This window comes from Phragmites australis, chromosome 13 (assembly GCF_958298935.1).
Source record: "Phragmites australis chromosome 13, lpPhrAust1.1, whole genome shotgun sequence".
NCBI classification, from domain to species: Eukaryota; Viridiplantae; Streptophyta; class Magnoliopsida; order Poales; family Poaceae; genus Phragmites; species Phragmites australis.
Window position 1 is genome coordinate 17,317,247 of NC_084933.1, and position 26,833 is coordinate 17,344,079.

General features: G+C 41.2%; 3 protein-coding genes across 3 annotated transcripts; all 3 read left to right on the top strand.

The window, feature by feature from the left end:
- The first annotated feature begins 5,303 nt into the window (after positions 1-5,303).
- Positions 5,304-6,934, top strand: LOC133888786 (peroxidase 72-like). Its single transcript, XM_062329149.1, has 3 exons — positions 5,304-5,893; positions 6,016-6,181; positions 6,271-6,934. The coding sequence occupies exons 1-3, from the start codon at positions 5,444-5,446 to the stop codon at positions 6,684-6,686; spliced, it is 1,032 nt and encodes a 343-aa protein (XP_062185133.1). The 5' UTR covers positions 5,304-5,443; the 3' UTR covers positions 6,687-6,934.
- Positions 6,935-7,404: 470 nt separating this feature from the next.
- LOC133888857 (probable helicase MAGATAMA 3) lies at positions 7,405-13,493 on the top strand. The gene is made up of 20 exons (XM_062329231.1): positions 7,405-7,613; positions 7,699-7,837; positions 7,963-8,102; positions 8,464-8,661; positions 8,769-8,966; positions 9,072-9,107; positions 9,313-9,398; positions 9,646-9,696; positions 10,187-10,295; positions 10,379-10,484; positions 10,657-10,754; positions 10,825-10,929; positions 11,010-11,102; positions 11,220-11,273; positions 11,623-11,681; positions 11,764-11,848; positions 11,928-12,287; positions 12,392-12,514; positions 12,893-12,979; positions 13,062-13,493. The coding sequence occupies exons 1-20, from the start codon at positions 7,488-7,490 to the stop codon at positions 13,263-13,265; spliced, it is 2,457 nt and encodes an 818-aa protein (XP_062185215.1). The 5' UTR covers positions 7,405-7,487; the 3' UTR covers positions 13,266-13,493.
- An 8,538-nt stretch (positions 13,494-22,031) lies between these two features.
- On the top strand, positions 22,032-26,587 carry LOC133887669 (exosome complex component RRP4 homolog). Its single transcript, XM_062327629.1, has 7 exons — positions 22,032-22,254; positions 22,348-22,449; positions 23,368-23,413; positions 23,914-24,003; positions 24,379-24,444; positions 25,439-25,507; positions 25,947-26,587. The coding sequence occupies exons 1-7, from the start codon at positions 22,112-22,114 to the stop codon at positions 26,373-26,375; spliced, it is 945 nt and encodes a 314-aa protein (XP_062183613.1). The 5' UTR covers positions 22,032-22,111; the 3' UTR covers positions 26,376-26,587.
- Positions 26,588-26,833: the final 246 nt, after the last annotated feature.

The following is a 26,833-nucleotide window of genomic DNA, read 5'->3' on the forward strand; positions in this document are numbered from 1 at the left end:
AAAATAAAACAATGGATATAATTTACTATGGCAAAAGCCATGGCAACAACGTTCATGGTTGCTTTAGCACCACCACCTGAGTGCTGGGTGAAAAGGAGGGAACAAACAATGTCTTTGGAAAAGGCGGGTAAGATGGTGGCATGATGAAATTTGGAGACTATGTACAATGAGCGGTATGAATGCGAGTTCTATTTTGTCTTTTTCTAATAAGCGCATATCATCTAATATTCAAATTATAGGTATTTCTATGGAAAAATTATTAATGATATACAAGTTGTTGTTAATCAGATTAAGAATATAGAATTGGATAGGTTTGTTGTTGTTCCTAGGAAGAAGAATAGATATGAGCAACCAGATTAAGTATAATATTTGGCTGATAGTTGTGATAGTGATGATGGATTGGACCACATCTCCCTTAGTCACTTATGTGGTGATATGATGGATGAGGTGATAGATGAGGATGGTAGTCACCATAGCTGTGACTTTAAAGCTATCCCTAAAAAATAGAAATTGAAATAAAAAAAAGTCTCAAAAAGGAGTGGTGGTTAAGAAAAAAAGACATGGTACTAAATGAAAGGTGTTTTCTGGAATAGCAATGATCTTAGTGGCTTGGCTAAATTTCATTTTATTTCTGACACTACTTTAAAACAACAACTAGATTTTATTGCTCTTGTCGAAACTAATAGAAATGATTTTATAGATGCTAAACTTAGACATGTTTGCGGAGGTAAGAATTTTTTGTGGGATTGGACATCACCTCATGGTTGTTTTGAGGGAATGCTAATGGGGATTAATTTAGATGTATTTAATATTAGAACCATTTCTCAAGGTAACTTCTACATAAAGTTTAAACTAAGAAACAAGGAGGATGAGTTTCAATGGATTTTGGTCATAGTATATGGTGTAGCATAGATAGAGTATAAAGATTGTTTTTTAACAAAATTAGTTCATGCTTGTCGTATCGAGTCTCTACCCATTATGATTGGCGGGGATTTTAACATCATTAGAGACTACGGGAAAAGAATAATGACATCTATGATGACAAATGGCTTTTTTGTTCAATGCTATAATTAATGGCTTGGATTTAAGAGATCTATAGTTATCAGGATGGAAATACATGTGGGTTAATTCAAAGGTGGTGCCAACATATGAGAAGCTTGATAGAATATTGGTTCATACAGAATGGGAGCTAAAATTTTCTAAAGCAACAATAGAAGTCATGTCTCAAGATATTTTTTACCATACTCCACTACTTTTAAACACAGGAAATGCGGTTTGAGTACAAACCAGCATAGGTTCAAATTTGAACTTGGTTGGCTAACATGGAATGTATTTTTTTTTTATCTAGTAGCGGAGGTTTGGCAGAAGGAGAATTGGGGCACTACACCGCTCCAAAAATGACAAAACAAAATTAGACGAGTTTGCCAATTCTTAAGAGGTTGGGCTAAGAATGTCAGTGGTTCATACTAAAAGGGAAAACAAGAGCTTTTTAAAAAAAGTGGGAGAACTAGATAAAAAAGCAAAGTCTACAATATTACTACAACATGAAGTTGATTTGAAACATTGTTTATAGGAGCGACTAGTTCAACTACTTAGGGAGGAGGAGATAAAGTGATATCAATGGTAAAAAACAACAGATTTGTTGCAAGGGGATTGTAATACAAAGTATTTTCATTTGGTAGAAAATGATAAATATAGAAAAACAAGTATTTTTTTAGCTTGAACATGGTGACCATATCATTAGAGGCGAGGAGCAAATCAAAGAGTATATTACCTAATATTACAAAGGTCTTTTTAGGCCTCTGATAGTAGGGATTTTTTTATGATTGAGTCTTGAAGGGAAGATATCCCCAAGTGTCTGATGTCGATAATGAGATGTTAATTGCACCATTCACTAAAAAGAGAAGTAAAGAAGGCAATATTCCAAATGAAGCATAACAGAGCACCAGGCCTAGATGGAACCATGACTAAGTTTTACCAAGTTTTTTTTGAAATCATAAAAGAGGATTTGATGGCACTTTTTTTATGAATTTCACAAAGAGACTTTGTCTTTATTTAGTTTAAATTTTGGAATAATTACATTGCTACCTAAACAAAAATAAGCTACACAAATACAACAATTCCGACCAATATGTACTTTGAATGTTAGTTTTAAAATTTCACTAAGGTTGGCTTAAACAGATTAATCGAGGTGGCACAGAATGTCATTAGACCAACACAAACAGCTTTTATGCCAAACAGATACATTATGGAAGGATGGATCATTTTGCATAAAACTATTCATGAAATGTATAGAAAAAAGCTTAATGGGGTGATCTTAAGTTAGATTTTGAGAAAGCTTATGACAAGATCAAATCGTCTTTCCTTTAACAAAGTCTAAGAATGAAAGGATTCTCATCATAGTGGTGCAAATGGATTGAAAATTTTGTAGCGGGGGGGGGGGGGGGAGTGTAGGTGTAAGAGTAAATGATGATGTTGGAAGAATTTTCCAAACTAAAAAGGGTTGAGATAAGATGACCCTCTTTCTCCAATTCCTTTTAATTTAGTGGTGGATATGCTCGCCTTACTAATTGTGAGAGCAAAAGAAGATGGCCAGATTATATGTGTCATCCCGCATTTGGTTGATGATAGCCTTTCCATCCTACAGTGTGCATTTGGCATGAATCTCTTGCTATGTGCATTCGAGCAATTGTTAGGCCTCAAGATCAATTTCTATAAAAGTGAGTTATTCTGCTATGGGGAAGCAAAAAATTATGAAACCCAACATACATGGTTGTTTGGATGTGAGATGGGGGACTATCCTTTTAGATACTTAGGAGTTCCTATGCATCATATAAACCTTTGTAATAAGGATTGGAAAATGGTAGAGAAAAGATTCCAAAAGAAATTGAGTAGCTGGAAAAGCAAGCATATGTCTTATGGCGGTAGGCTAGTCCTTATTAATTCTATTATGAGTAGTCTAACTATGTTTATGTTTTCATTCTTTGAAGTTCCTAGATGAATTTTAAAGAAATTAGATTATTACCAGTCCAGATTTTTCTAGTAATGTGATGGATATAAAAAGAAATATAGACTTGCTAAATGGAATATGCTATGCATACCAAAGGATCAGGTGGTTTGGATATCCAAGACCTTGATATCCAAAATAAGTATCTACTTAGTAAATGGCTATTCAAGTTAATTAATGAGGATGTGGGTTTGGTAGATATTACTTAGAAATAAATATCTAGGTAGTAAGACTATTGCTCAGGTAGAAAAGAAGCTGGTGATTCACATTTATGATCAGGTCTAATGAGTGTAAAACCACTTTTTTTATGTCTAGATAACATTAGACTATATAGTGGAACACAAATTAGATTATAGGAAGATAGATGGATAGGTTCAAACACACTAAGCAAGCAATATCCCATTTTGTATAATATTGTTCATAGAAAACACATCACTGCATCGGAAGTGCTAAACTTAAACCATTCAATGTCTCCTTTAGGAGGACTTTAGTGGGAAATAAGTTAAAAGCATGGTATAATTTAGTAACAAGAATTGCATCTGTTCAACTTAATGACCTAACTGGTGCTTTTAGATGGTCATCATAACAGAATGGTAAATTCTATGTTCAATCAATATATATGACTATAGTAGATTCAAATATCATAGGTCACAACTAATATGTGTGGAAACTAAAACTCCCCAAGTCAAGATATTTGCGTGGTTCTTACATAAAGGAGTAGTTCTTACAAAAGATAATTTAGTTAAATGAAATTGGCAGAGTGATGCAAAGTGTTATTTTTTAGTCAAAATGAAACTATTCAAGAACTTTTTATTAATTATGGTTTTGCTAAGTTTATTTAGAGATCTTTACAAATCACTTCTGACTTAGAACCTCCTATTAGTATATCCAATGTTCTTGGACCATGACTAAATGAAATATGAATGAAGCTAAAAAAACAAATCCTGGTTAGGGCAAGCGTCACTTGTTGGGCACTTTGGCTTAGTCGAAATGATGTGATGCTTGATAAAGTACATAATCAGTCTTCTATGCAAGTAATTTTCAGAGCTACATATTAGATTCAGTTCTAGGCGTTGCTACAGAAGGAGGATAAGCAGGGCACAATACGTACCGCATGCCACCTTTTGGAGACAAGGATAATGGATATCTTCACCAAACGTGAATAGAGGTAATAGAATAGATTTTTTAGATGAATATTATTAGATCTTATTTGCTTAGTTGGTGAATTATGGCTGTGGTAGATGCAATCTACATTATAGCAAAAACTGTGTAACAGTGAATGACTTTGTATATCTTCGGATGTAACGGCTGGAATATGTTTTATTCCATTATATAAAAACTTTCCAATTACACCATCTTTAATTAATTGGTAAATTTTGTTGTAGGACATCCTCACTTCGTCGTTTTAGCTGCAGGCTACTGAAAAAAATATCATGTTTGTTGTATGACACTGCCAAAAAGTGAAAATTTTCTGCTGGAAGTGGATCACATCCAGCCCAAAATTAAATTTATTTTTCAAAGCTCAATAGCTCTGTTGGGCCATGCTTGGGCAACGTTTTCCGGCCCGAACTATATCAGGCCTTTTCCCGGCCCGACCCAAAGAAATAATTCTCATGTTAAAGAAAAGCATATTTCCATCCATTTCCGTGCTGTGCAATCTCAAAACTAAAATTATAAAAATAAAAATAAATCTGTGCTGTGTTAGCTATTCACTAAAATGTTTATTCAGTAAATAACCACTAGTATTACATTGGTTCTTTCTGATCATTGGCTCTTTGCCTTAAAGACTTGTTTGAAACATGTGAGCTTTTCTGATTTGCACATAAAATGAACTGTTCCAAGTAAAGTTTCAGCAAAAAAAAAGAAAGAAAAATCTTTGCGCAAACGTGGCCTTGATCGGGACTAGCTAGCGTCTTCTCTATCGTACGCCGCCGACATGTGCCGGTTCTAATGACAAGAGCAAGCTCTGCCGCCTCTGCAAACGAGCAGGTAACGGCCGGGATTATTCTAAATCCAATCGATCGAAGCCTTTTAGGTGCCAAAGCCAAGCAGAGCAGATGCGCGCCGCGTCCCTTATCTAGCGCTTTCGTTCTGTACGTGTACCCGGGCCGGTGAGCTCAACATGCATAATGCATAGGTTGCACTTACCCTGCGAAAAGCTCTAATGGATTGGAGAAGGTGAGATCAGAGCTGGAAAAGGCCATTACCGGCTCCCTCAATCCGTCTAACTAATCGGTACAAAGATTAGTTATTATTATCTGATCACGGTCCAGAACTTCTTCATCATTCCATGGCATCGATCTTTGCTTCCCTATAAGTACCACTCGTGTCCCATCTTCTCAAATCATCAACACAAGCAGCTTAGCCAGCTAGCTAGCGAGTGCCATCGTTTGCAAAGCGCGTGCAACGCGTAGACATCGGCTAAGGAGGTCGGGGATGGCGCGGCATCATTGGAGCAGCGGCCTCGCGCTCGCCGTCGCGGCGCTCGCCGTGCTGTCCGTGCTCTGCTCCGGGCACCCGGTGCCGGGCGGGCACGGCGGCTTCGTCCCGCTGCAGCCGCGTTTCTACGACCACACGTGCCCGCAGATGCAGGCCATCGTGGGGGCCATCGTGGCGAAGGCGCACGCGGAGGACCCGCGCATGGCGGCGTCCCTGCTCCGGATGCACTTCCACGACTGCTTCGTGCAGGGCTGCGACGCGTCCGTGCTGCTCGACGCCGACGGCAGTGGCAGGTTCACCACGGAGAAGCGGTCCAACCCGAACAAGGACTCGCTCAGAGGGTACGAGGTCATTGACGAGATCAAGGCCGCGCTGGAGCACGCCTGCCCCCACACCGTCTCCTGCGCCGACATCGTCGCCGTCGCCGCCAGGGACTCCACCGTCCTGGTACGTAGAACGTAACACAACGCGGCCGGAGCAATGCAGTTGCTATGCATAGTTGATTGGTTTTCTTCGATTCTCGGATGGCGCGTGCGCGTTCTTGATTTGCTCCCATGATCACCGAACAGACTGGCGGACCCGGCTGGGATGTGCCACTCGGGAGGAGGGACTCGCTGACGGCGAGCCTAAGCGGCTCCAACAACCTCATCCCCGCTCCCAACGACACACTCCCCACCATCATCGGCAAGTTCGCCAACCAAGGCCTCGACATCGTCGACCTCGTCGCTCTGTCAGGTGCGTGCACGTCCCAGTGTTTGGTTGACTGGAGGATGAGCTTCGTCACACTTTGCAATGACGAACAACACGTGCATGCATGCATGCAGGCGCTCACACCATCGGTGACTCGCGGTGTGTCAGCTTCCGGCAGCGTCTGTACGGCCAGAACAACAACGGGCAGGTGGACCGGACGCTGAGCCCCGGGTACGCGGCCGAGCTGCGCGCGCGGTGCCCCCGGTCGGGCGGCGACCAGAATCTGTTCGCGCTGGACCCGGTCACCCAGTTCCGGTTCGACAACCAGTACTACCGCAACATCCTGGCCATGGACGGGCTGCTCAGCTCCGACGAGATCCTGCTCACGCAGGGGCGCGAGACCATGGAGCTCGTCCATCGCTTCGCCGCCAGCCAGGGGCTCTTCTTCGAGCAGTTCGCCAAGTCCATGGTGAAGATGGGCAACATCTCGCCGCTCACCGGGTACGCCGGCGAGATCAGGAAGAACTGCAGGAGGGTCAGCCACTTCTAGGAAGGACTCGGAGGATTGGTGATTTGCTGTGTTCTTGCTTTCTCGATGTTTCATACCTCCATCACTCGTTGCCTCTGGTTCTCTCGTGCTTGTGTGAGGTCTCATGCATTTCAGTAAAAGTGTGCAGTGAATGGTTGTGACTGTGCTTTGGTTTACTCGTTTGTTGATTCGTCGTTGTGTGTAATTTGCTATTCGTGTACCAAGAAATGATCCAATAAAAGTCAATTTATTTCTGTCACTTTTTTACTCTCGAAGTTAAAAATGTTCCAAGTTTTATTCAGAGGGAGTCTTTTTTGAGGAGATTTCTTAAAGTAAGTTTAGAGTCTGTTTGTTAGAGTTCTTCATGATCTAAATCTTTTAGAAGAAATGATTCTATAGCTAAAAATAATTCTATAAGATAAACTATATGGAGTAATTGATTCTGTAGACGAAGTAAATTAAGGGAAGTTAATTTTTTCAGCTTCCAATATATAGTTTATTTCAGAAAATTATTCTCATAAAATTATTATAAAACTAAAAAATGTAAACTACTGTTTGACAATCTCGTTAATTTCACTCTGGAAGCTGGCGTGGAGCTGGCATGCTGTACGAACAATGCATGGAGGTGTTTATACATGGGCTCTAGCCCATACGTGGCCCAATTTGGCCCATTAAGCCCAACACCGTGAGCCCGTATCCACCACAGCACAGGTATCAGCAGTTTCTCTCTCCCCAGGCTCCGGCCGTTTCCAGTTGCGCCGTCTCGGTCTCACTCCCCTAAACCCCTGAAAGGCCGAAACCTCTCCCGCCGGTGCTCCCCAAATGGCGGTGGAGAAATCCGGCGGCGGCGCCGCGGCCTCCTCCTCCACCGCCGCCACCTCCGCCATGGACCGCTTCCACAAGATCGTCCTCAGTTGGGACTACGTCCGCCTCGTCGCCGACTCCAAGGTAGGCATACACACGCCAATCCACCCATCGCTCCGGCAGTATGAAATCGCGCAAAAGCCTAACCCTCTACGGCTTGTGGGGACAGGGGGACAAGCAGGCGAAGGGGCTGCGGCGCGTGAAGAACACGTACGACTCGGTGGCCGAGTACCTCGGCGTCTTCGAGCCGCTGCTCTTCGAGGAGGTCAAGGCGCAGATCGTCCAGGGCCGCAGCAACGAGGAGGAGGGTGCGCGCCCGCGCACGCCTGGGCTTCGCTTCTCTTGCGGCGGCGTGTTGCTTGCTCTAATTTTCGGTGTTAGGTTGTTTAGGATTTCTTTTTAACTGTGTTTTTGTCTCGTTTGGTGTGTGTAGAGGTTGGGCTGGACTGGCAGAAGGGGGTGGTGGCGTCATGCGCGGAGTCTGAGGGGTTCCACAAGGTGTCGATGGCGGTGCTTGATGATTTCAGGGAGAATGTGTCGGAGAATGACCTTCTGCTGCTCTCCAAAGAGAAAGTAAGTGCTTTGCAAGTGAATTCAGCAGTTTATGTGGCCCTGATTTGCATGTATTGAGGTACTGAATGATTGCAGAATTTGATGGGACAAAGTGTGTCAAATACTTGAAACTGTTGTTTGGTATGTGGCTATATGCATCATAGTTGAAACTTGAAACTCAGGCCATCACTACATTTAAGTGCCTTTGGAGCTGTATTACTTTTAACCTTTAATTCTTACATTTTTGAGCCATTTTTCTAGGGAAAATAAATCAAAATCGTCTATAAGTTATGTGTATTATATAGTGATTACTGAAATTGTTCAATGTGGCGAGTAGCTGAGTACCTTGTGTGATGAATTGGATATACCTGCACTTTTGCAGTTTGAGGAGGGAGTGACCCCTATTGCATATGCCTTCGCATTGGTGGAACAACGTGGTGGTAGGGAAACAATTTCTCTTAGAACATTTGTGGCAGGTGAAATTAAGAATCTGAATGTTGCAAAGCCTGTGAATTCTCCAAGGCTGCAGCGTATTGCTTCGGTTTTTGCAACCGCAGAGAGCTTTCTGTGGATACTAAAGGTGAGTTTCAATTGTTCTAAAAAGTGCCTGAGTTTTCATGCATGTATTGTTTATTATGTGCTTCTTGAAATGAACTTGATGTGCCCTTTTCTGGTCAACATTTTCAGATCTGCAGCTTGTCTACTATTATGCGAGAGTACTCGGCTATGCATTCTGTTGCTTCACTGCCTTTAAAGGATTTGATTCTTTCAGCTGCTGAGAAGCATAAAGATGGCGATGACCAAAGTCGTGCTTGGAATGTTCCTGAACCGCTTATGGATTACCTCAAAACAAACCTTAATGATTCACAACTAGATGCAGTCAATGTGAGCATTCATTGTGATTGTTTGATATTGCTGTTATATCTACTATGTGTCTGATATCCATTTAAAAAATACACCTCTAATAGACTACTGTATTATCTCTTCTAGGCAGGTCTTTCGCGCAGATCCTTTGTTCTCATTCAGGTTTGTTATTTATTTTATTTTATTTTGCATTATTAATTTATTATCATTTACCTATCTTGATTAATGCTGTGAACGTAGTGCCATTGCTAGAGAAGTTTTAGATGTATTCTCTTCGTCGAGAAGGATATGCAGATCGGCACACATCACACTACTTATGAGTGGTTTGCAATAACTGATTTATGTTCTTACAACTGTTTATTTGCAGGGTCCTCCAGGAACAGGAAAGACGCAAACTATCCTTGGACTCCTCAGTGCTATTCTCCACTCTGCCCCTGCGAGAATGCAGACCAAGTAACAATCTTCAGTTGTCTATTGCATATAATTTAGTGACTATGGAATGGTGATTCCATTTTGGAGAATTGAAAGGAAAACCCCATCTTTATAGATGAGATAATAGACTGATCTGAAATATAAATGTTGACTATATTTTTCAAAAGCCTATCCCTCTATCTCACAGACATGCACGCGCATGCACACTCTTCCTTCCTAGCTAAACTTGGTGAATGTATCTCATATGCTCTGTGATCCTGTAATGCAGAGGAGGATTTGATGTTCAGAAGCATGGACCAGAGCTGGATATTGAGGGCAAGTATGTTAAAAGTGCATATTTCCTTGTTAGTTTCTAACATATTTATGTAATTTTGTGACATGAAATCGGGAAGGATAAGATGCTGAGTAATGAACATGTAACAGCTGAAAAATTATGTATTATGCCTACAATCTTTTCAAGTGCTCCATCCTTTTATTGACTTTTCTTATAGTTCTTGTGCATGGTGCGTGGTAGTAACTAAAATTATCTCTGTTCTGTGACATTTCTCCAATTCTCCTGTTCTTTGGATATTTCAGATCCACCATATGGAACTAAGATTTGTTGGAATGAGTTGCATGTGCCACTGTTATTTGTAGCCATTTTTAAGTTTCTAGATTTCTGTGCTGTGTGAAAACCATAACAAATCTGTTTTGTTAGTATAATACTGGTTGTGCTTTCTGTCATGGAATTATGTGGTTCTAGTTTGAGATACATGAGTACTATTGCAAATTTCTGTTGGTACTATCTAACTGCCGACTTTACATTATAGGAATGCACACTGGATGAAAGCATCTCCTTGGCTACTTGGTGCAAATCCTCGAGATCTGATTATGCCTATTGATGGCGATGATGGTTTTTACCCTACCGGGAATGAGCTGGTACTCTTCTATACTGTTTACTTGCTATATTTGACCTGGTGCCAGGATTATTTTATCAACATGGCAAAAACATTGTTGGACAGAAACCTGAAGTTGTAAGTACCAATCGCAAGTACCGGGCTCATGTGTTGGTCTGTGCTCCATCAAACTCAGCTCTCGATGAGATTGTATTGCGTGTTCTTCAAACAGGTAAAGGTTTTTGGGGCTAAGTCACCCGATACACAATCTGTGCCCTCGTAACAATATTCTTGCATCTACACACCATTATTTCGCAAATTTAAAACTTTAGTTTTCCAAGCTCGTGTTATCATTAGCTTTTAACATGAGGAAGCTAAGTAAGCATTTTTCTTCTTCTGTTCAGGAATACGTGATGAAAATAACAACACTTACAACCCTAAAATTGTGCGCATTGGACTAAAGGCGCATCATTCGGTTAAAGCAGTTTCCATGGATTACCTTGTACGTGATTTAAGTTGCAAAGCATTTTTCTCAAATCTTGTGTCAACTACACTGAACCATACCTTTGCAGATACAACAAAAACTTTCTGGTGTAGATCGCTCATTAGATGGTGGGAGACGAGGAGCTGGCGAATATGATCGAATTAGAGCTTCAATACTGGATGAAGCAGCCATTGTACATTCATACACTATTATCAATATCATTTGATCATTATTTGTCGGAACTTTATTCTCATTGTCAAGCAAACCCTGTAGGTATTTTCTACTCTGAGTTTCAGTGGATCGTCAATTTTCAGCAGGATGACGCGTGCTTTTGATGTTGTTATAATTGATGAAGCTGCCCAAGCTGTGAGAATTTCTTTTATGCATGTTACTTTATGATGCAGCATTAACATTATCTAATTTGGGTTATTGCTTCTATTTCATGATATTATTTTGAAGTTCGACTTATCCTCTTGTTTTCAGGTGGAACCAGCAACTCTTGTACCCTTGATCCATGGGTGCAGACAAATTTTTCTTGTATGTCATCTACTTGTCTCAGATGTTCTACATTGCTTTTTATTTAATATTTTCCTTTCCCTGTCCTATGTGTATTATTCATTAGTATAGTACCTTGTTAATATAACAAAGGCCATACAAAGGCATGATATTTCCATTATCCTTTTCCTGGGTTACATGTAGAAACTTTTTGGGCTCTTTGCTTATGTGAACCATTTGCTTTTGTTTCTTGGTGTGCGTGCATCCATCCTTAACATTTGTCTTGACATCTATCCTCCTCTTTTATATCTTGATACATTAATACTTTCACTTTAGCTTTTGCTAATGATGATTATCTCATCTCCTCACCATTTGTTTTGATACCTATCAGGTCGGTGACCCAGTCCAGTTGCCTGCTACTGTAATTTCATCAACTGCTCAGAAATTAGGGTAAGTTGTCTCCCTTTCTTTTTTCCTCTCTATACTGATACATACTATTCAGGTTGTAAGATATTGCTCATGTATCCATTAGGTATGGAACAAGTTTGTTCAAGAGATTCCAAGCTGCTGGTTTTCCGGTGCAAATGCTTAAAATTCAGTATCGCATGCATCCAGAGGTAATCTCCCGCCCCGAATTTATCTTAAACCTTAAAGTGGAATGATTGTCATAATTTTTGTTAATTCACTCCAAATCAGATTAGCATCTTCCCTTCAAAAGAATTCTACGAAGGGATTCTAGAAGATGGGGAGGGACTCAACAAGAAACGTCCATGGCATTCGTACAGCTGCTTTGGGCCATTCTGCTTCTTTGATGTTGATGGAATTGAATCCCAGCCATCTGGAAGTGGTTCATGGGTGAATCAGGATGAAGTGGAATTCATAACTCTCCTATATCACGAATTGGCAATGCACTATCCAGATCTCAAATCTAGTTCTCAAGTGGCTGTTATATCACCATATAGGCATCAGGTGAAACTTTTGAAGGACCGTTTTCGGTTGACCTTTGGGGATCAATCAAAGGAAGTGATAGATGTAAACACTGTTGATGGTTTCCAGGTAACTAGTTCATTTTCTTATGCATTTACAAATATTATCTATGCCTCTATGTAGTCTAGCAAGCAGCAATGATTGTAATGCTGGATCTCACTGCTCATATGTAGGGGCGTGAAAAGGAAATAGTCATCTTTTCATGTGTAAGGTGCAACAAGGAGCAAAAGATTGGGTTTGTTTCTGATTTTAGACGAATGAATGTTGCCATCACAAGAGCTAGGTCTGCTGTACTTGTAAGTGATCTTATCCAAACTTCATAGTTTCCTCTGTAATGCTCCATTTTGCATGATATGTGGTAGCATCAGTACTGTCTTTTTGCGTGATGCACATTGCATACACATGCTGCACTCTTAAGTCAGTAACTAGTAAATATAGACAGGTTACAAATTTAATAATCAAGGAGCTATGGCTAATAGCAACTAATAAGATATAAAATGCTAGGAATCTCTTTGTGAGATCTAGAGCTGTGCATTATGCAACTTCAAGCTCATGGGCTCAATTCCATTCTCCAATATTTAGTTAACATTAGACACCCACTTTTGTTTCTAGCTGGACTACTTTTTCCATATCTTGTTTACTTGTGAATCCAAATAACAATTAGCATGCCACAGGTTGTAGGTTCTGCTTCAACATTGAAGCAAGACAAACACTGGAACAATCTTGTTGAGAGTGCCAAAGAGCGAAACCGCTATTTCAAGGTGTGATAGTGACAGCTACTATCTTTTCTTAAGCTTAGAAGAGCAAAGCATTTGGATGAATTTACCTATGGACGTCTTGCAGGTCCCCAAGCCATTCACCGCATTTTTTACTGAGGATAAGCTGAAAACCATGAAAGTGGAAAGGCTCCCTCCACAACTGATGCATGCTCAAGCGCTGGAAGCGATCAATGAAGTGGTTGTACGGCAAGAGCTCATGGATGTCGATGCAGATGGAGGGGATGATGATGCTGCCATGGGGGCTGATGACGGAGGTGGCGATGATTAATTGTGCGCTACGATAGAGGTGCGGCCTGGGTAGAGAAGTTGTATTAGGAGAACTGGTACATGGAGTAGGCTTTCTTAGGTGGACATGGAGGTTGCCTTAGTTGAGGGTTCAAAATAGAAATTCGAAGAAACGATTCTTAGAGGTGGCTCCTATTTGCATGTGCTTACTGATACATGACTTCTATGTACATTTTCCACGGTTCAATAGCTTCATAGTAGTGTCCAATGATGTTACTGCCTTTCACTTGCACTGGTATTATAGGGCCAAGCTAGCTTCAACTGAAACAAATGCTATGCCCACTAACTGAGAAGGAACTAATTCTATGCGAGTGCATTTCAAAAACCATTTGCCACTGGTTAGAGAAGTACACTAAAAGTTCGGAGGCAGCAGAATAGCAGCAAGTGAGCAAGCACGTGCTGTTGCTTAAGAATCATCGCACCTCTACATTCCTGGCGGAAACCCGCGGCCGCGTCGCCCCGATTATCTCAGGCTGTCCGTTCCGCCCACCTCGACCCGTCCCGATCGCCACACGCGTCAAATCTAGCAATCCCTGCACGGGCTCACCTCCTCCATTCCTGCGCCGCTCGCACGTGCCTCCCGCACTCCGCGCGGCCCGCTCCTCCTCCCTGAGCATGTGCAGCAGTCGGTCCAATATGTAAGCTTAAGCTCATAGCTTGACACACGAGTCTTCTAGAAGATCCATCCAAAGGATTCCGAAATTAGAATTATTTGCACAGTTCAGGACGACATCATCTTCCAACGTAGATTTGGAGTCCAAGACGGCGTTTTCTGGAAATACAATGAATATCAAAGTTATAGATTTCGTCGAGAGCTTGATTTGCACATATAAAAGACTTGATTTGGACTCCATATATAGGAGATATGGGTGCGCAATAAGTGTTGCGCAATGAAGTCTGAATCAGGACAGATCATTTTCAACTCGTTTTTGGGAATAGAAATGACCTTTTTATAGAAAGTCCTAATGGATAAAGTTATATATCTTTTCAAGAATTACAATTTAGAGTCCGAATTTGTCCAACTTAAAGTCTAGACGTGAGAGATATCGTCCTTAGAAGGGTGAGCTGTGAAAAAAGAAAAGTCTGAAACCGACTTGAAAATATGTAAAACGAGTTGTAAATTACTTCCATTAATAGATTTTGTATATAGGTCGGTGGAGGACGCCCCAAGACACCTTTAGACTATAAATATGATATCAAGAGTGCCCCCAATTGTACACCAATATATAATATTAGCGATCTTGTTTCTCTCTTGGTTCTAGTTATTGTGTTTATGCTTAATCAATCGTTTATCTCGGGTTTGATGATTAGCTAGTATATATGATTGTGGTAATTAGATCTATTAGTCAAACTATCATGATGACTCTGAGCTAGGTAAACTGACCACACATGCCGATCATTCTCAAGATCATATTCAATGAGCAGTTGAGTGTATGCATACCCTTCCTATGTGACACCATGGGCAAGACGAACTGCGAGGGTTTAGTAGGTGATAATTGGGGGATAATAATATATTTAAATATGCTTAGCTTAGCAATGACAAAACTATCTTTTATCTAAAACTACAACCAGTACTATCGGGTTTGAGCGTTATCGAATACTATCTACTGAGACTTGTAATTTTCGGCTATAGATTATGGGATATCGGCTCTCAGTCATTAGTTTTCTTTCATTTTTTCCTATATGCAATTGCGCTTAAAATAAATGTTATAGGGTTTGCTTATTGATCCTAACATTGAAATACTTCAGGTAAAAAGCTACAGACGACCCATGTGCTTGCGGTATTTATATTGTGTTCATAAACAGCACCCATAGTGGCTAGACAAAACTATGTCATGGATGAGTGCCAATGTTATTTTTTAATTAGGTACATAGAGGATTAGTGCTAAAGGTGTAGGTGGAAACTATTAGGAATGAACCGTGAAGTTTACCTTTGGAACACTATGATATGAATCACGAGCTTTACTTGATTTTAAATTGCCTTCAACTAGTTGTTTTACAATTAAAATTGTTCATTCACAATTTTAGTTGAAAGAGTTACACCTGATGTTTAATTTTGGCCCTCTATAAACATAAATGTATAAATCTAACATATAAATAAAAAACAATTACAAGGCCAAGTACAAGGTCAATTACCATATAATCACTACTAGGTGAGGTGGTCGAGCGAGTACCGGTTACCAATTTTCAAAACCTTGGGTATTACTGCCAAATTTTGATGAGGAAAAGCATGGCATCAACCCACGCTTATGCATTCTACTTTTTTGCAGTTGTATACTGCCTTTTTTTCACCTTTAAGGTGTTCCACATTCGGACTGAACCTTTAATCTAGATGTAGTCACTTACTTAGTTATTATGTTTGAGTTGGCGTATATCTGCATTTATGTCTTCCAGAGAGCGGAAGAAGCCACCGAAGTAGGAGCAAGCGAAAGTGGCAAGAGGATGAAATATTGAACAGTCTCCTCGCATATCTTGTGCGATTAACACTATCACTTGGTTTGATGCTACGCTTTGGTCGCCCTCCTTGTAGAAATTTCACGAGATAAAACATTTTATGACACACATTGGCACATACACTCTAGCTCCACATGAAGTTGAAATAGTTTGGCAATGCTTGACGGGCACTGCCAAGCTTATTCCACATGTTCCATCAGTTCACAACCCTGAAACTCAACACAAAATGAAACATCTTGCATCATAGTTGCAACATCCTGCGACATGGAAAGCTTTGCCTTACACCGCTCGCATAGTTTCTCAAGGGGAAGAAACCTCGGGCTTCGGATCGGGTGGGGGGGGGGGGGATCTTGGGCTTCTCATCCTCGGTGGGGGGAACCTTTGGCTTCTGATCCGCGGCCTGTATACTTCCACTCTTGTTGTCGCTTGCCTCGCCACTTCCCTCGATACGTTGAAGGATTCTTCGGATGGTGTCTGTCAGCCCTTCAAAGATAGCTAGCACAGGTGAGGCACTATCCTCAACGTCAGATTCCTGCACACGTTGCAACAAAATGGAAGAGCTGGGGTCAGTGAAGTTTAAGCTCCAGCTAGTACATAAGTTTGCTCAGAACATCAAGGTGGTAGTGGATATCTATAGCATGTGCATGTTCAAGTAATGAAAACAGGCCTGGCAACTACACACACCAGTAGTGGGGAAAGCGTTTAATTCACATGTGGCTCTTCGTGGTCTTTAGGTGTTTGGTTTTGCTTCATCCATTCATCGATTTTGGTTGCAAGTGGACAGAACTACAGGCACAGAAGGAACACATACACGCGCGCGCGCGCACACACACACACACATATAAGAACACACACGGCATGGCGGCATACACTTCCATGTCAATTTAGCATAAATGTTGAGATAACTTAGTTAGCGAGTACATTCGGTATTGAAGACGACGAATTAGAATGATTTGCCCTCGACGATGGGGGAAAAGCCATTGACCTTCATGGATGATTTATGCACGATGAGGTGGTAAAGATAAAGAGAGGCTCAATTAAGCATGTGGCACTCGGCATGACACAAAGACCTTTTGTGCAACAGGAGGGACATCAGATAGGCCAACCTATTACCCTCAACCCCTTGGCCCTCTTCCTCCCAAACCGCTTTGTTAGGGTTGGAACAGACATAATCCTGTTGGACATGCACTTGCCTCCACCACTAGAAAGTTGAATTACACCTTATATGTATCCAATGCATCAATGAAAACATGGTACCTAGTAAAAAAAAAAAAGGTAGGTGCTGAAGCCAAAAAAAAAATCTCAGTGAAAACCATTGCGGTGAGCTATTTTCCATGTATGGTGCCAAAATCATGTATGATGGGAGAGGAATCTAAACCTAAGCATGGGTCGGGTTGGTCTAAAAAAAGCTTAAATTTTTTTATCCTAAAATTGCATCCCAGGCCCGCTCAAAATAGTGCTTAGAGCCTAAATTTTTGGGCCAAAATCAGGTCGGGCTTATGCCATCTCTAGCAAATACTTTAAAAATTCATCCCCTATAACACTATTACAATATTCCCTAACACTATTACAGTATCTATTATTTTTTCATCTCTACCAGCTACCCTATTTCCTACCTTCCATTACTTTCTATCTCTCCTCGAACCTACAGTCATTCAGTAGCTACAGTAAAACAGTTTTCTTTTTATGTCCGCAATTTTGCCGGCGTTCAACTCCATCCGTATCCCTGTAGAGCTGGATGCCATATCCGTTGGAGAGCGATGCGAACGCTGGGAGGAGGCAAAAGGACGGCACAATGCTTGGCACAGTGAAGCCGCTGCTGGAAACCGAAGCTGTTGGAGGTGTCCTTAGGCTAGAATGGGCACCCGGTCAATTTTGGATTGAAACATAAATGGAATAATATTTCGGGCTAGGCTCGGGTTACCTTGGAATGCTTGACTATTGTCCAAACCAGCCCACTAATCCTAGTGGGCATACTTTTTTGGGCCAAGCCCAAGGCAGGCTCGGGCCAGGCCTGATATGCTCGGGTCTAGAGCAATCCCCTATTACTTCCCTCGCCTTTGTATGCACCATCAGCCACCGGAGGGGGCGGAAAGGCCAACAATAAATCTAGGTTGCGAGACTATCCAAAACCATGTAAATATGAGCTTGCAATGGTGCGTTGATTCTTCCTAAGGTCACATGCCACACATAACTGGAGCACCAACATGTCATTGATATAGACATAGTAGTGGAAAAAAGGGATTTAAAGGAAAATATCTTGCATGAGTGTATATCTACTTTTCCCCTTTTGAATGACATGAGCATAGGTGCATCCATGCATGAATCCTAGAGAGGGACAGAAGATGATAGGAAACATGTTCAACAATAATCTCGAAGTCATGTCAGGCCCTGCGCTGCCTCCTCTCTGCCTCATTGGGCATCCGATCTGCCTTCTTCTTCCCCTTATCCATTTGGTATCCTAGTAAAAACACCTAGCATATGTGGTGCTTATATACACGAGAATTTTAGACCACAGTTTCAATAAGTATTTGAAAGGTCACAAGGGACATGCCTAACTCCTCTGTTGCTCCGACAGTGGGACAAGAGATAGAGTGCTACTGTTGAAAGGCTGGTGCACAGGTTAGAGAACTACTAGCATTACCGTCTTTATAGCCGTGCTACGGCACAACCAACCATTTGAGGGTGAGTTGTTATCCTTATCATTGTCCACAATATGTTGGTTTCAGTTACCATGGCGAGTCCCACAAAAGACGTAGGACGATTGTTGGTGGGACATTGACGTCATTGGCAATGACATGAAGCAATGGTGTTTTCCTTCCAGGAAATTTGATTTTTTTTGGTCATTTTTATTGGAGGAAACTTGCTCTTGGATTCATATAGACATAACATGAGTAAGCAAAACTGGATGGTTAGAACATAGAAAATCAAGCACAATCTAGTTAACAACAACACAGGTATTACGACTTTATGCCTTCTTGGTTGTTCGATCGCATAATCAACAACATAGATCAAGGTATCGATTCAAAAATAAATCTTGTCTTTTCTTTTTAACCATATCAAATCGTGACCGACTACGTCATATCACAATTGCTTACCAAATTAGCATATCATACGTGGCCTTTGTACTCCTTCTCTTGGAAGCTACCGATCTGTTGCAAGTTGAATTCCTGGGTACGAAAAATTGGCGCTGGTGGGGATTGGCATAGCACCATTTAGTCACAAATTTTTTGCGCACATGAATTCAACTCGCGCTAGATCAATAGCTTCCAAGAGAAGGAGATCAAATGCTACGTATGATCTGCTAATTTGGTAAGCAATTGTGACATGGCTTAGTCGATCACATTAGCAATCGGTGAGGACTGAAGTCTGAAAGTATGACGTGTGGGTCCATCTTGTTAGATCTATTTATAGTAACAGAAGTGTAGTTTTGTGATAAAGTGATACAAAAATAAATATGGTTTTGTGAAATAGGAGGGGGAAATGTAGTTTTGTGATACTTAAAAAATGTAGTTTTGTGGTAGTTAAACGAAAAGAAATGTAGTTTTATGATATTCACTTTTAATTTGAGGGTTACGACAAGCAGTAGTAAGGTTTACTAGCAACGATAGACGGAGAGGGAGAGAGTGACGCTCGGTAAGACTTCTAAATCCATGTATGATTAGTGATACTATATTGTTAGGTGTTTTTTGACTATGTAATGTAATATTACCGAGTTGTTGTATATTTGGTAATTTTTAAAATTTATCGGGGGATTTTGTGACAAGCACCAATAATGTTTACAATCATCGGCATGCAGAGAGAGGGTGACGCTTCGCGAGGCCTCCAAATCTAGGCACCATTAGTGATAAGATTGTAGGGGGGGAAAATCCATTTTGCATGTTGTGGTGTTGGATATCCGGTTTTTGAGTCTTCGTACTCACGCAAGAGTTCAGAGGGCTGAAAATGTACTTTTTCCAACTACTAGTTACATATGCATGCGTAAATATTTTGAAGTAGGAAGATAAGTAACTGGATTGAGCAATGGCCAAGCACTGTTGCAATGAGAAAGAAACAAATATACATGCACAATCAAAGATGCCATGCTTTCTAAACTTGCTCATTGGAAACCATAGCATCATTAGGTTGCAATACACATCAAAATTTCAATCGAATGAGGTCATTCGAGTTCAAACTGATTGTCCATTGTAATTTTCCATCATATCCAACATCAGAACCTTTGCATAGCAACCTAGTAACGTGCACAAGGTCCATCCAAACCACAAGTTATTTATAATATATCTATCATGAGCACAAAAATAACTGAAATGTGAGAGTCCTATTGCCGGTGCAAAATTACTACATGTTTTTGTTGCGATCTCTTATAAGCAAATATGTCTTGAGAATGCAAAGGTTCTGATACTATTTTAGTATTTGCTATCTGATACTATTGAGCCTACGTATGAGAAAATATATGCCTAACATAGCTGATCGATTCACCAGTTTCATGCCACATTCAGGTTAGAATAGATAATTCAGAGTCATCAATTCAAGTTAATTCAGAGTCTAAATCCATTCCCTATATATTTGTTTGTTAGTTCTTCCCCTGCTCCTCTTACCTTTCCTGTGTGTTCACAAAATAAACTTAATCTTGTTGCACAAAAGGAGTGAAAAAATTGCATGAGAAACAATTGCTCAAAATTCATGATCTGACAACCTAAAATGCATCATTGTTAACAATTTGCATCATGATAGGTTCACAATGTTTGATCATACATGACATCTGGGCATAACTGAACATGCACAAGGAACATTCATCTGTAAAGTCAATATCAACTAATTCATGACTTGAAAACTACAAACGAAACATATACACAATAAAGATTTTAGTAGCTCACTTCACCGTACTGCCTTGATGCCGCAATGGATGATGACAAATACAAAATAAGCACTACGAAACAATTTGGTTTTAACTTAGGAAGAACCCTTGCTAAATTAGATTGGTAGATGAAGGCAAACACTATTGTATTAGAAAATGAGAGGTAACACAAGTAGTTTGAAAAAAATTATACGCCTATGCAATTGATCAGGAAAATATTGTAGAGCCTTATCTAGGAAATATGACAAGCACCTTGCACGTTGCATGCATGAAAACCTAATAAGCTATATAAAACAACAGAAGTACTATGATTTTCACCAAATAACACCTAAATTTTTCCCCCAAAATTGCATCGGCACAAAAAACCCATCTGGAATTGGTGGATCGGACCACACGTGAATCAGATACTCGGATTGAATCACAACCAAACTGATAGAAGAGGTGCCGTCAAGAGCTCACTTAAGAAAATGACATTTCTGAGGGTTGTGAGGTTGAGGTGTCCGTAATGCTTGAGGCAGCGAAGGTCACACTGTCTGTGTTGAGATCCTGCGACGTGATTCACCAGCGAGGAGGGTGCGCTACCGGATCTAGGCATTGCGCTCCTAGATTTGGAGCTTGTCCCTGCACCACTGGTCCTAGCTACCCTGGATCGAGAATCGATCCATCAGGGGGAGGGGGAGAGGAGGGTAGGGGTTTTTACATGATGTATGTTTGCATCTAGTGATGGAGCTCTATAGAGACTTACGGCAAGAAGGAAAGACGAGTAGAGAGCCATGAGAAGGGCAAAAGAAGATGTGTGGCAAAGTTGGCATCTCATCGGAGAACTCCAAGGGTGGCATGAGAGCAGAGGGCATAGGGTGGCCTAGGGAGTGGAGCACGTGACACGGTGGTACTCATCCGTGTTGGTGATGAAGCAGTCGAATGGCAGCGTTTATCCACCACTGTGGGCCATACACTAATGGTGCTCGAGGCGTGAACGCGAGGGCTAGGGTATGCGGTAGCAGCAAGGAAGCATGGGAGGATGCATAGGTCAGGGGCGCGCGCGGGCGGGCGGTTGATTGGTTACATGATCATGGCTCACCTATCGGCCCTCCATATGGATTCACGGATTACGAAATATGGAACGATCATCGGACCAGAACGCGGAGCAGAGGGGAAAAAATTGACACGAGATATATGAGCCGTCCGATGGTGCAAGGACCGGGATTCAGAGTGGGCACTAGACTCGTGGAATTTAAATGGATGCAAGACTCATTAGAGATTTTTTAAATAGTAGACATAGATATATATTGATGTTTCCGACGCTGCGTGTGGCCGTGCGGATTTTTTTTCGAGGCTGCAGTTTGGGTTTGGCCCATCTAACAGCCCAACCCAACTAACTCGCCGGGCTTCCTCCATCTTCGTCTTCTTCGGCCTGGCGATTTGGAAGGTTTAACTAGGGTTTTTGCCAATTTGCGCTCCTTCCTCGGCTTCGCCCGCTTCCTCCTCCCTGGTGTTCCCGAGACGGAGTGCTGGCCATGAGGGACCTCCACCTCTCGCTGAACCAGACCCAGCGGGTCCGCCTCGAGTCCGCGCTCTACGAGCTCCAGTCCCTCGCCCCCGCCGCCGCCGTCACGGTCGCGGACACCATCCCCGTCAACCACGAGGACAACATCCTCAAGTACGTAGTCGGCACCCTCTCCCGTCCCGTTTCTCTTTCCCAGCTTCTCCGTTCGTGTGCGGTTGATGGACTGATGTGCGCGCGTGTGTGCAGGGGGCACGGGACGTCGGATCAGGACGGGGAGGTGGTGGCGACGCTCTGCGGGGTGGTGGAGCGGGTCAACAAGCTAGTCTACGTGCGCACGCTCAGGGCAAGGTACTGGCTCGCTGCCTCCCTCCCTTATACTTGCTGCTGCATTGTGCTTCTCCATTGATGTCTCTGTTGCTGTTGATTAGCTCTGGCAACGGCGAAATTCGATTTGGGGATCCCCCCCCCCCCCATACCTGCTGCTGTATTGTGCTTCTCCATTGATGTCCCTGCTGTTGTTGATTATCTCTGGCAATAGCGAAATTTGGTTTGGGGATTTCCCCCCTATGCTTGCTGTTGTATTGTGCTTGTCCATTGATGTTCCTGTTGCTGTTGATTAGCTCTGGCAATAGCAAAATTTGATTTGGGGAATTTTACCATCGTACTAGAAGTGCTTGTTGTTGTGACACTGAATGGAGTTGTAGATTTTGTTGGATTAAGGTCTTGGATAAGGTCAATTTATCCTGTAAATGCTTGAGTTTGCGAATTCATTGCTGAAGCCCTCAGGGTTAACTATATTATCCTCATTGTGACGTGTGTTATGTTGGGTTCGATCAGGCTTGTTGTTTGTTTGCACTGAATTAAACTTTAGACTTGATTGTTTTTTGGCCATGGGAACTGGTTGTATCGTTCATTATAAAAATTCTCTTTCACTTGATTGTTTTTTGGGTCATGGGAACTGGCAGTGCTGAAGTTTGGGCACGGGTAGTATAGAACTTTTTTTAAAAAAAAGTTTACAGGCAGAATTAATCACTTCGAGTTGCTTTCCAAGTTTACAATGAAATCTGCTACCTAAGAGGCTAAGACAATATACCAGGTGTTTGTTCGATTATAAGATTACTTTCTGAATTCATATGTTTGGTCCACTTGATCATATTCTACTCTTTCTCTCCCCTTTTCTTTTTGCAAAGATGAACTCATACCCTCTTATGGGATATGAATTAACTCTCTAGGCTTAACCCAGTTTGTTCTCTTTGATCTTTTCAGGTATAAGCCTGAGGTTGGTGATATCATAGTTGGCCGTGTCATTGAGGTGTGTAAATTAATGCTTTCCGTCAGTATTTGGACTTTCTTCTCAAATTTATAGCACGGGCTTGTCCTAGGCATGGGTAGCATCTCTGAATGTAATAAAGTGTATTGCTGTTTTAATCATGATGATGCTCCACACTTTAGGGGCTTAAAAATTGTGAGTACAAACCTGTGAGAATGTCATTGTGTGTAGTTAAAAAAATGCAGATTTGAGGCTGTGTTTGGCCAGATCCTGATAGTATATGGATACATTGAACTTATTTTGCTTTCATTTTTGTTTAAGTTTGTAGCTCCGACTAATTTGTAGGTGTGTAATGACTAATGACATTTGCTTTTGGATACATATCCGCTTGATGATTAAATTGTGTAGGCAAATCGGGTTGTTATGATAGTCATCTTTGTCACTTTGTGTAGGTCTATGGTACTACCAATTCAGTATTCATGCAATCAATGTACTACGTTTAAGACCAATATCAATTACTTTGTTTATTTTTGTTTCTCAAGATCGCTCCTAAGCGTTGGAGGTTGGAGATAAATTTTAGCCAAGATGCTGTTTTGATGCTTTCTTCTATGAATTTGCCCGATGGTATTCAGGTATGCCTTTTTCCATATTTGAATTATAACACCAAAATTTGCGGTTCGATATACCACTCTGGAGGATAAGTAATGCTAAGCACCATGTCACAGAAACTTTAACATGCATAAGAAAATTTTGAGCACTACACAATCTCTCCCACTGATATATGTAACACATCAGACACCAATAAATCATTCTGTTCCCTGTTTTGCTGAAAAATTAAGTACTGCAATTACTTTCTTTAAGTGTAACTGTGTAAGTGGGCTATTGTTTTGCAATGCCAGTTTTAATATTGTGTCATGTTCAAAGATTAATGATTGCTATCCTTCGTCGTTGCCAATTTCATTAATGATTCTTCTCCAATATTCCAACTTTTTTTCTACCTCTGTTAGAGAAGGAGAACTGCTGTTGATGAACTTAATATGCGGAGTATCTTTGAAGAAAATGATGTTGTCTGTGTAAGTACTATACTTGCCCACTTTCTTTGGAGGTATAAGTACTATTATCTTGTTTGGTGCTGGAATGGACATTCAGTTCATCATCTGTCTAGTGGTTTCAAATTTATTTTGCTCTATGGTGTTATGTCGACATGTTGCTTGTATATCTATCATGTCAGTAGCAACAATTAACAGAAATGCATGAACTTTGCACCTTTTCTTGGCAAATGATTAATTAGCCCTGGAGCAATTCCTGCTGCTGCGTTTATTTGCTGTCTTGATGTTGATGGCATTTTGTGGCATCATTCTTACTGCTCCTTCGACAGATGTTATTTTGTTGTTAATTCAAAGGCTTATGCAGAGCTTCAAGGGCTACTAAAACAGCCTTTTTGCTGTTGCACCTCTATCATGTTACTTATGTGGTATTTTTTTATCTTTGGTGATGAAATGACGATGGATTCTTACACAACATTGCAGCAGGACTATAAAAATTATTTTCTGGGTGTCACTTTTCAACTTGTCAAAATTTTGTTATACTTTATTGCTGAATTAACAATACTTAATAGGTTCTTAATTAGTCAGTTGGAACGCCATTGCCTGGATCTCTCTCTCTCTCTCTCTCTCTCTCTCTCTTTACTTGAGCAGTTTTGTATAGAAGAACAAGCCTGCTCTAACTACTGTATACCAGACCACAGTTACCATTTCAACTCTCTATACATCAAATATGAAAGATATACTTTGTGAACTAGTAACCTACGTACTTTGCATAGAAGCGTTGCATTTTGTCCTCTCATACAGAAGTATTTTTTTTCTTTGTTCACCTTTCTTCCTCATGTCAACAAATGTCAATTTCCATTCCTGTATCGTTCCTTAATTCTACTCTTCTATCCCTTGGAACTTTTGTGGCCTATATTATTTTATATTTTGATGCCCCATTTTATTTTAGTGTCTTTTTTCGCTGCCTGCGAACTGTTTAAAATGAGCTGCTGATGCTTTATGTGTGATCAATTACCAGGCTGAAGTTCGTGGTTTCCAGCATGATGGATCTTTGCACCTACAAGCAAGGAGTCAAAAGTATGGAAAGGTACATTCCAGATCAGCTACTATGCCAGCTATATTATCAATGTGCAGTTCCCAACCAGCTTAACTGGCACTGTTTATACCGTACCCGTGTACTGTTATCAATCTGTTCCTTTTAATGCCTCCAATGTAGCTTTGCGTTATCTGTAAAAAGGGCTGCCCTTGCAATGCTGGTTCTTTAACGTGAGTGCAAAGTTGGTCCGTGTAGATCATTCGGTGCAATAATGCAAGGCAGACTTATGCACGGATAGTTCATATGTGTGCCTTAAGCCTCTCTGCCTCCTTGTTTTCCTCATGTTGACAATAACTAAGTAGGCCTATAATTTGTATGTGACTGCTGTAGTTAAACAGTTTAATTCTTGACTCTCCGAAATTTTTTGGCATTGCTTCTTGAGACAACATTTGGCTGTTACTGATTTGTTTTAATGGGTTTATTGGTACAGCTTGAGAGGGGTCAATTGCTTACGGTACCTCCTTACTTGGTAAAACGACAGAAGCAGCACTTCCATCATCTTGAGCAATATGATGTCGATTTGATTCTTGGCTGCAACGGATTCATCTGGGTAGGTGAGCATGTTGTGGTGCGTGAAAATACTAGTAAAGCGGGAGATCAGAAGACGTCTAGCACTGAAGTGGAGACTTACACCCCACTAGAAACGAGGAAGCATATTTGCCGGCTTGCCAACGCTGTACGCATGCTTTCAGCCCTAGGATTCACTTTGACTGTTGAACTGATAACTGAGACAGCGGAAGCAAGTTCAGCATCAACTGTTGAGATAAATGACATGCTTGGGGCTGAATTTTACGTCCAGACGGCAGAGAGAGAGGCTAAGCGTCGAGCTGATCTGTTGAAGAAGAATGGGGCAAGGTAAGTAACACATGTTTCTTGCTGCCTGATATGCGGAGAACAGCGCCTGCTCTGTAACAGTGTGTCTGATCCATATGAGATCTGTAATAGTGCCTTAATTGTGATCTGACGACATCAGCAAAGTAAAACATATAATCAGTGCCATGTACACAATTAACAGATATGCAAATTGCAGATTTACGGAGTTTTCTCCACTTTCGTGGTGTGCATGCATTTGATGACTGTCAGAAGTGTAGTGCTAGGCTAGGATCTGGCAGATCTTTAATCCGCCTATTGCTAACTCATCGTTCTTTTGATTTGCGTTTGACGTGTTTTTGGTGGATACACCAGTAAGGTGAGTGCTTTCATTGGAAAACAGTAGTGCGAGTGAACATTGGTCTTCATTTCAAGTTGTGCAAGTGTTGTTAGGGAAATCTGTAACAAGTATGAATTGATGTGACAAACTATTCTTGGTGTTTTGCC

Excerpts from the sequence above, each read along its gene's own strand:
- LOC133888786 (XM_062329149.1), top strand. The coding sequence starts at position 5,444 with ATGGCGCGGCATCATTGGAGCAGCGGCCTCGCGCTCGCCGTCGCGGCG. Across the intron at positions 5,894-6,015 it reads CCAGGGACTCCACCGTCCTG|ACTGGCGGACCCGGCTGGGA; the intron begins GTACGTAGAACG and ends ATCACCGAACAG. Across the intron at positions 6,182-6,270 it reads CGACCTCGTCGCTCTGTCAG|GCGCTCACACCATCGGTGAC; the intron begins GTGCGTGCACGT and ends GCATGCATGCAG.
- LOC133888857 (XM_062329231.1), top strand. The coding sequence starts at position 7,488 with ATGGCGGTGGAGAAATCCGGCGGCGGCGCCGCGGCCTCCTCCTCCACC. Across the intron at positions 9,399-9,645 it reads CCTGCGAGAATGCAGACCAA|AGGAGGATTTGATGTTCAGA; the intron begins GTAACAATCTTC and ends CCTGTAATGCAG. Across the intron at positions 12,515-12,892 it reads GAGCTAGGTCTGCTGTACTT|GTTGTAGGTTCTGCTTCAAC; the intron begins GTAAGTGATCTT and ends AGCATGCCACAG.
- LOC133887669 (XM_062327629.1), top strand. The coding sequence starts at position 22,112 with ATGAGGGACCTCCACCTCTCGCTGAACCAGACCCAGCGGGTCCGCCTC. Across the intron at positions 23,414-23,913 it reads TAGTTGGCCGTGTCATTGAG|ATCGCTCCTAAGCGTTGGAG; the intron begins GTGTGTAAATTA and ends TTGTTTCTCAAG. Across the intron at positions 25,508-25,946 it reads GGAGTCAAAAGTATGGAAAG|CTTGAGAGGGGTCAATTGCT; the intron begins GTACATTCCAGA and ends TTATTGGTACAG.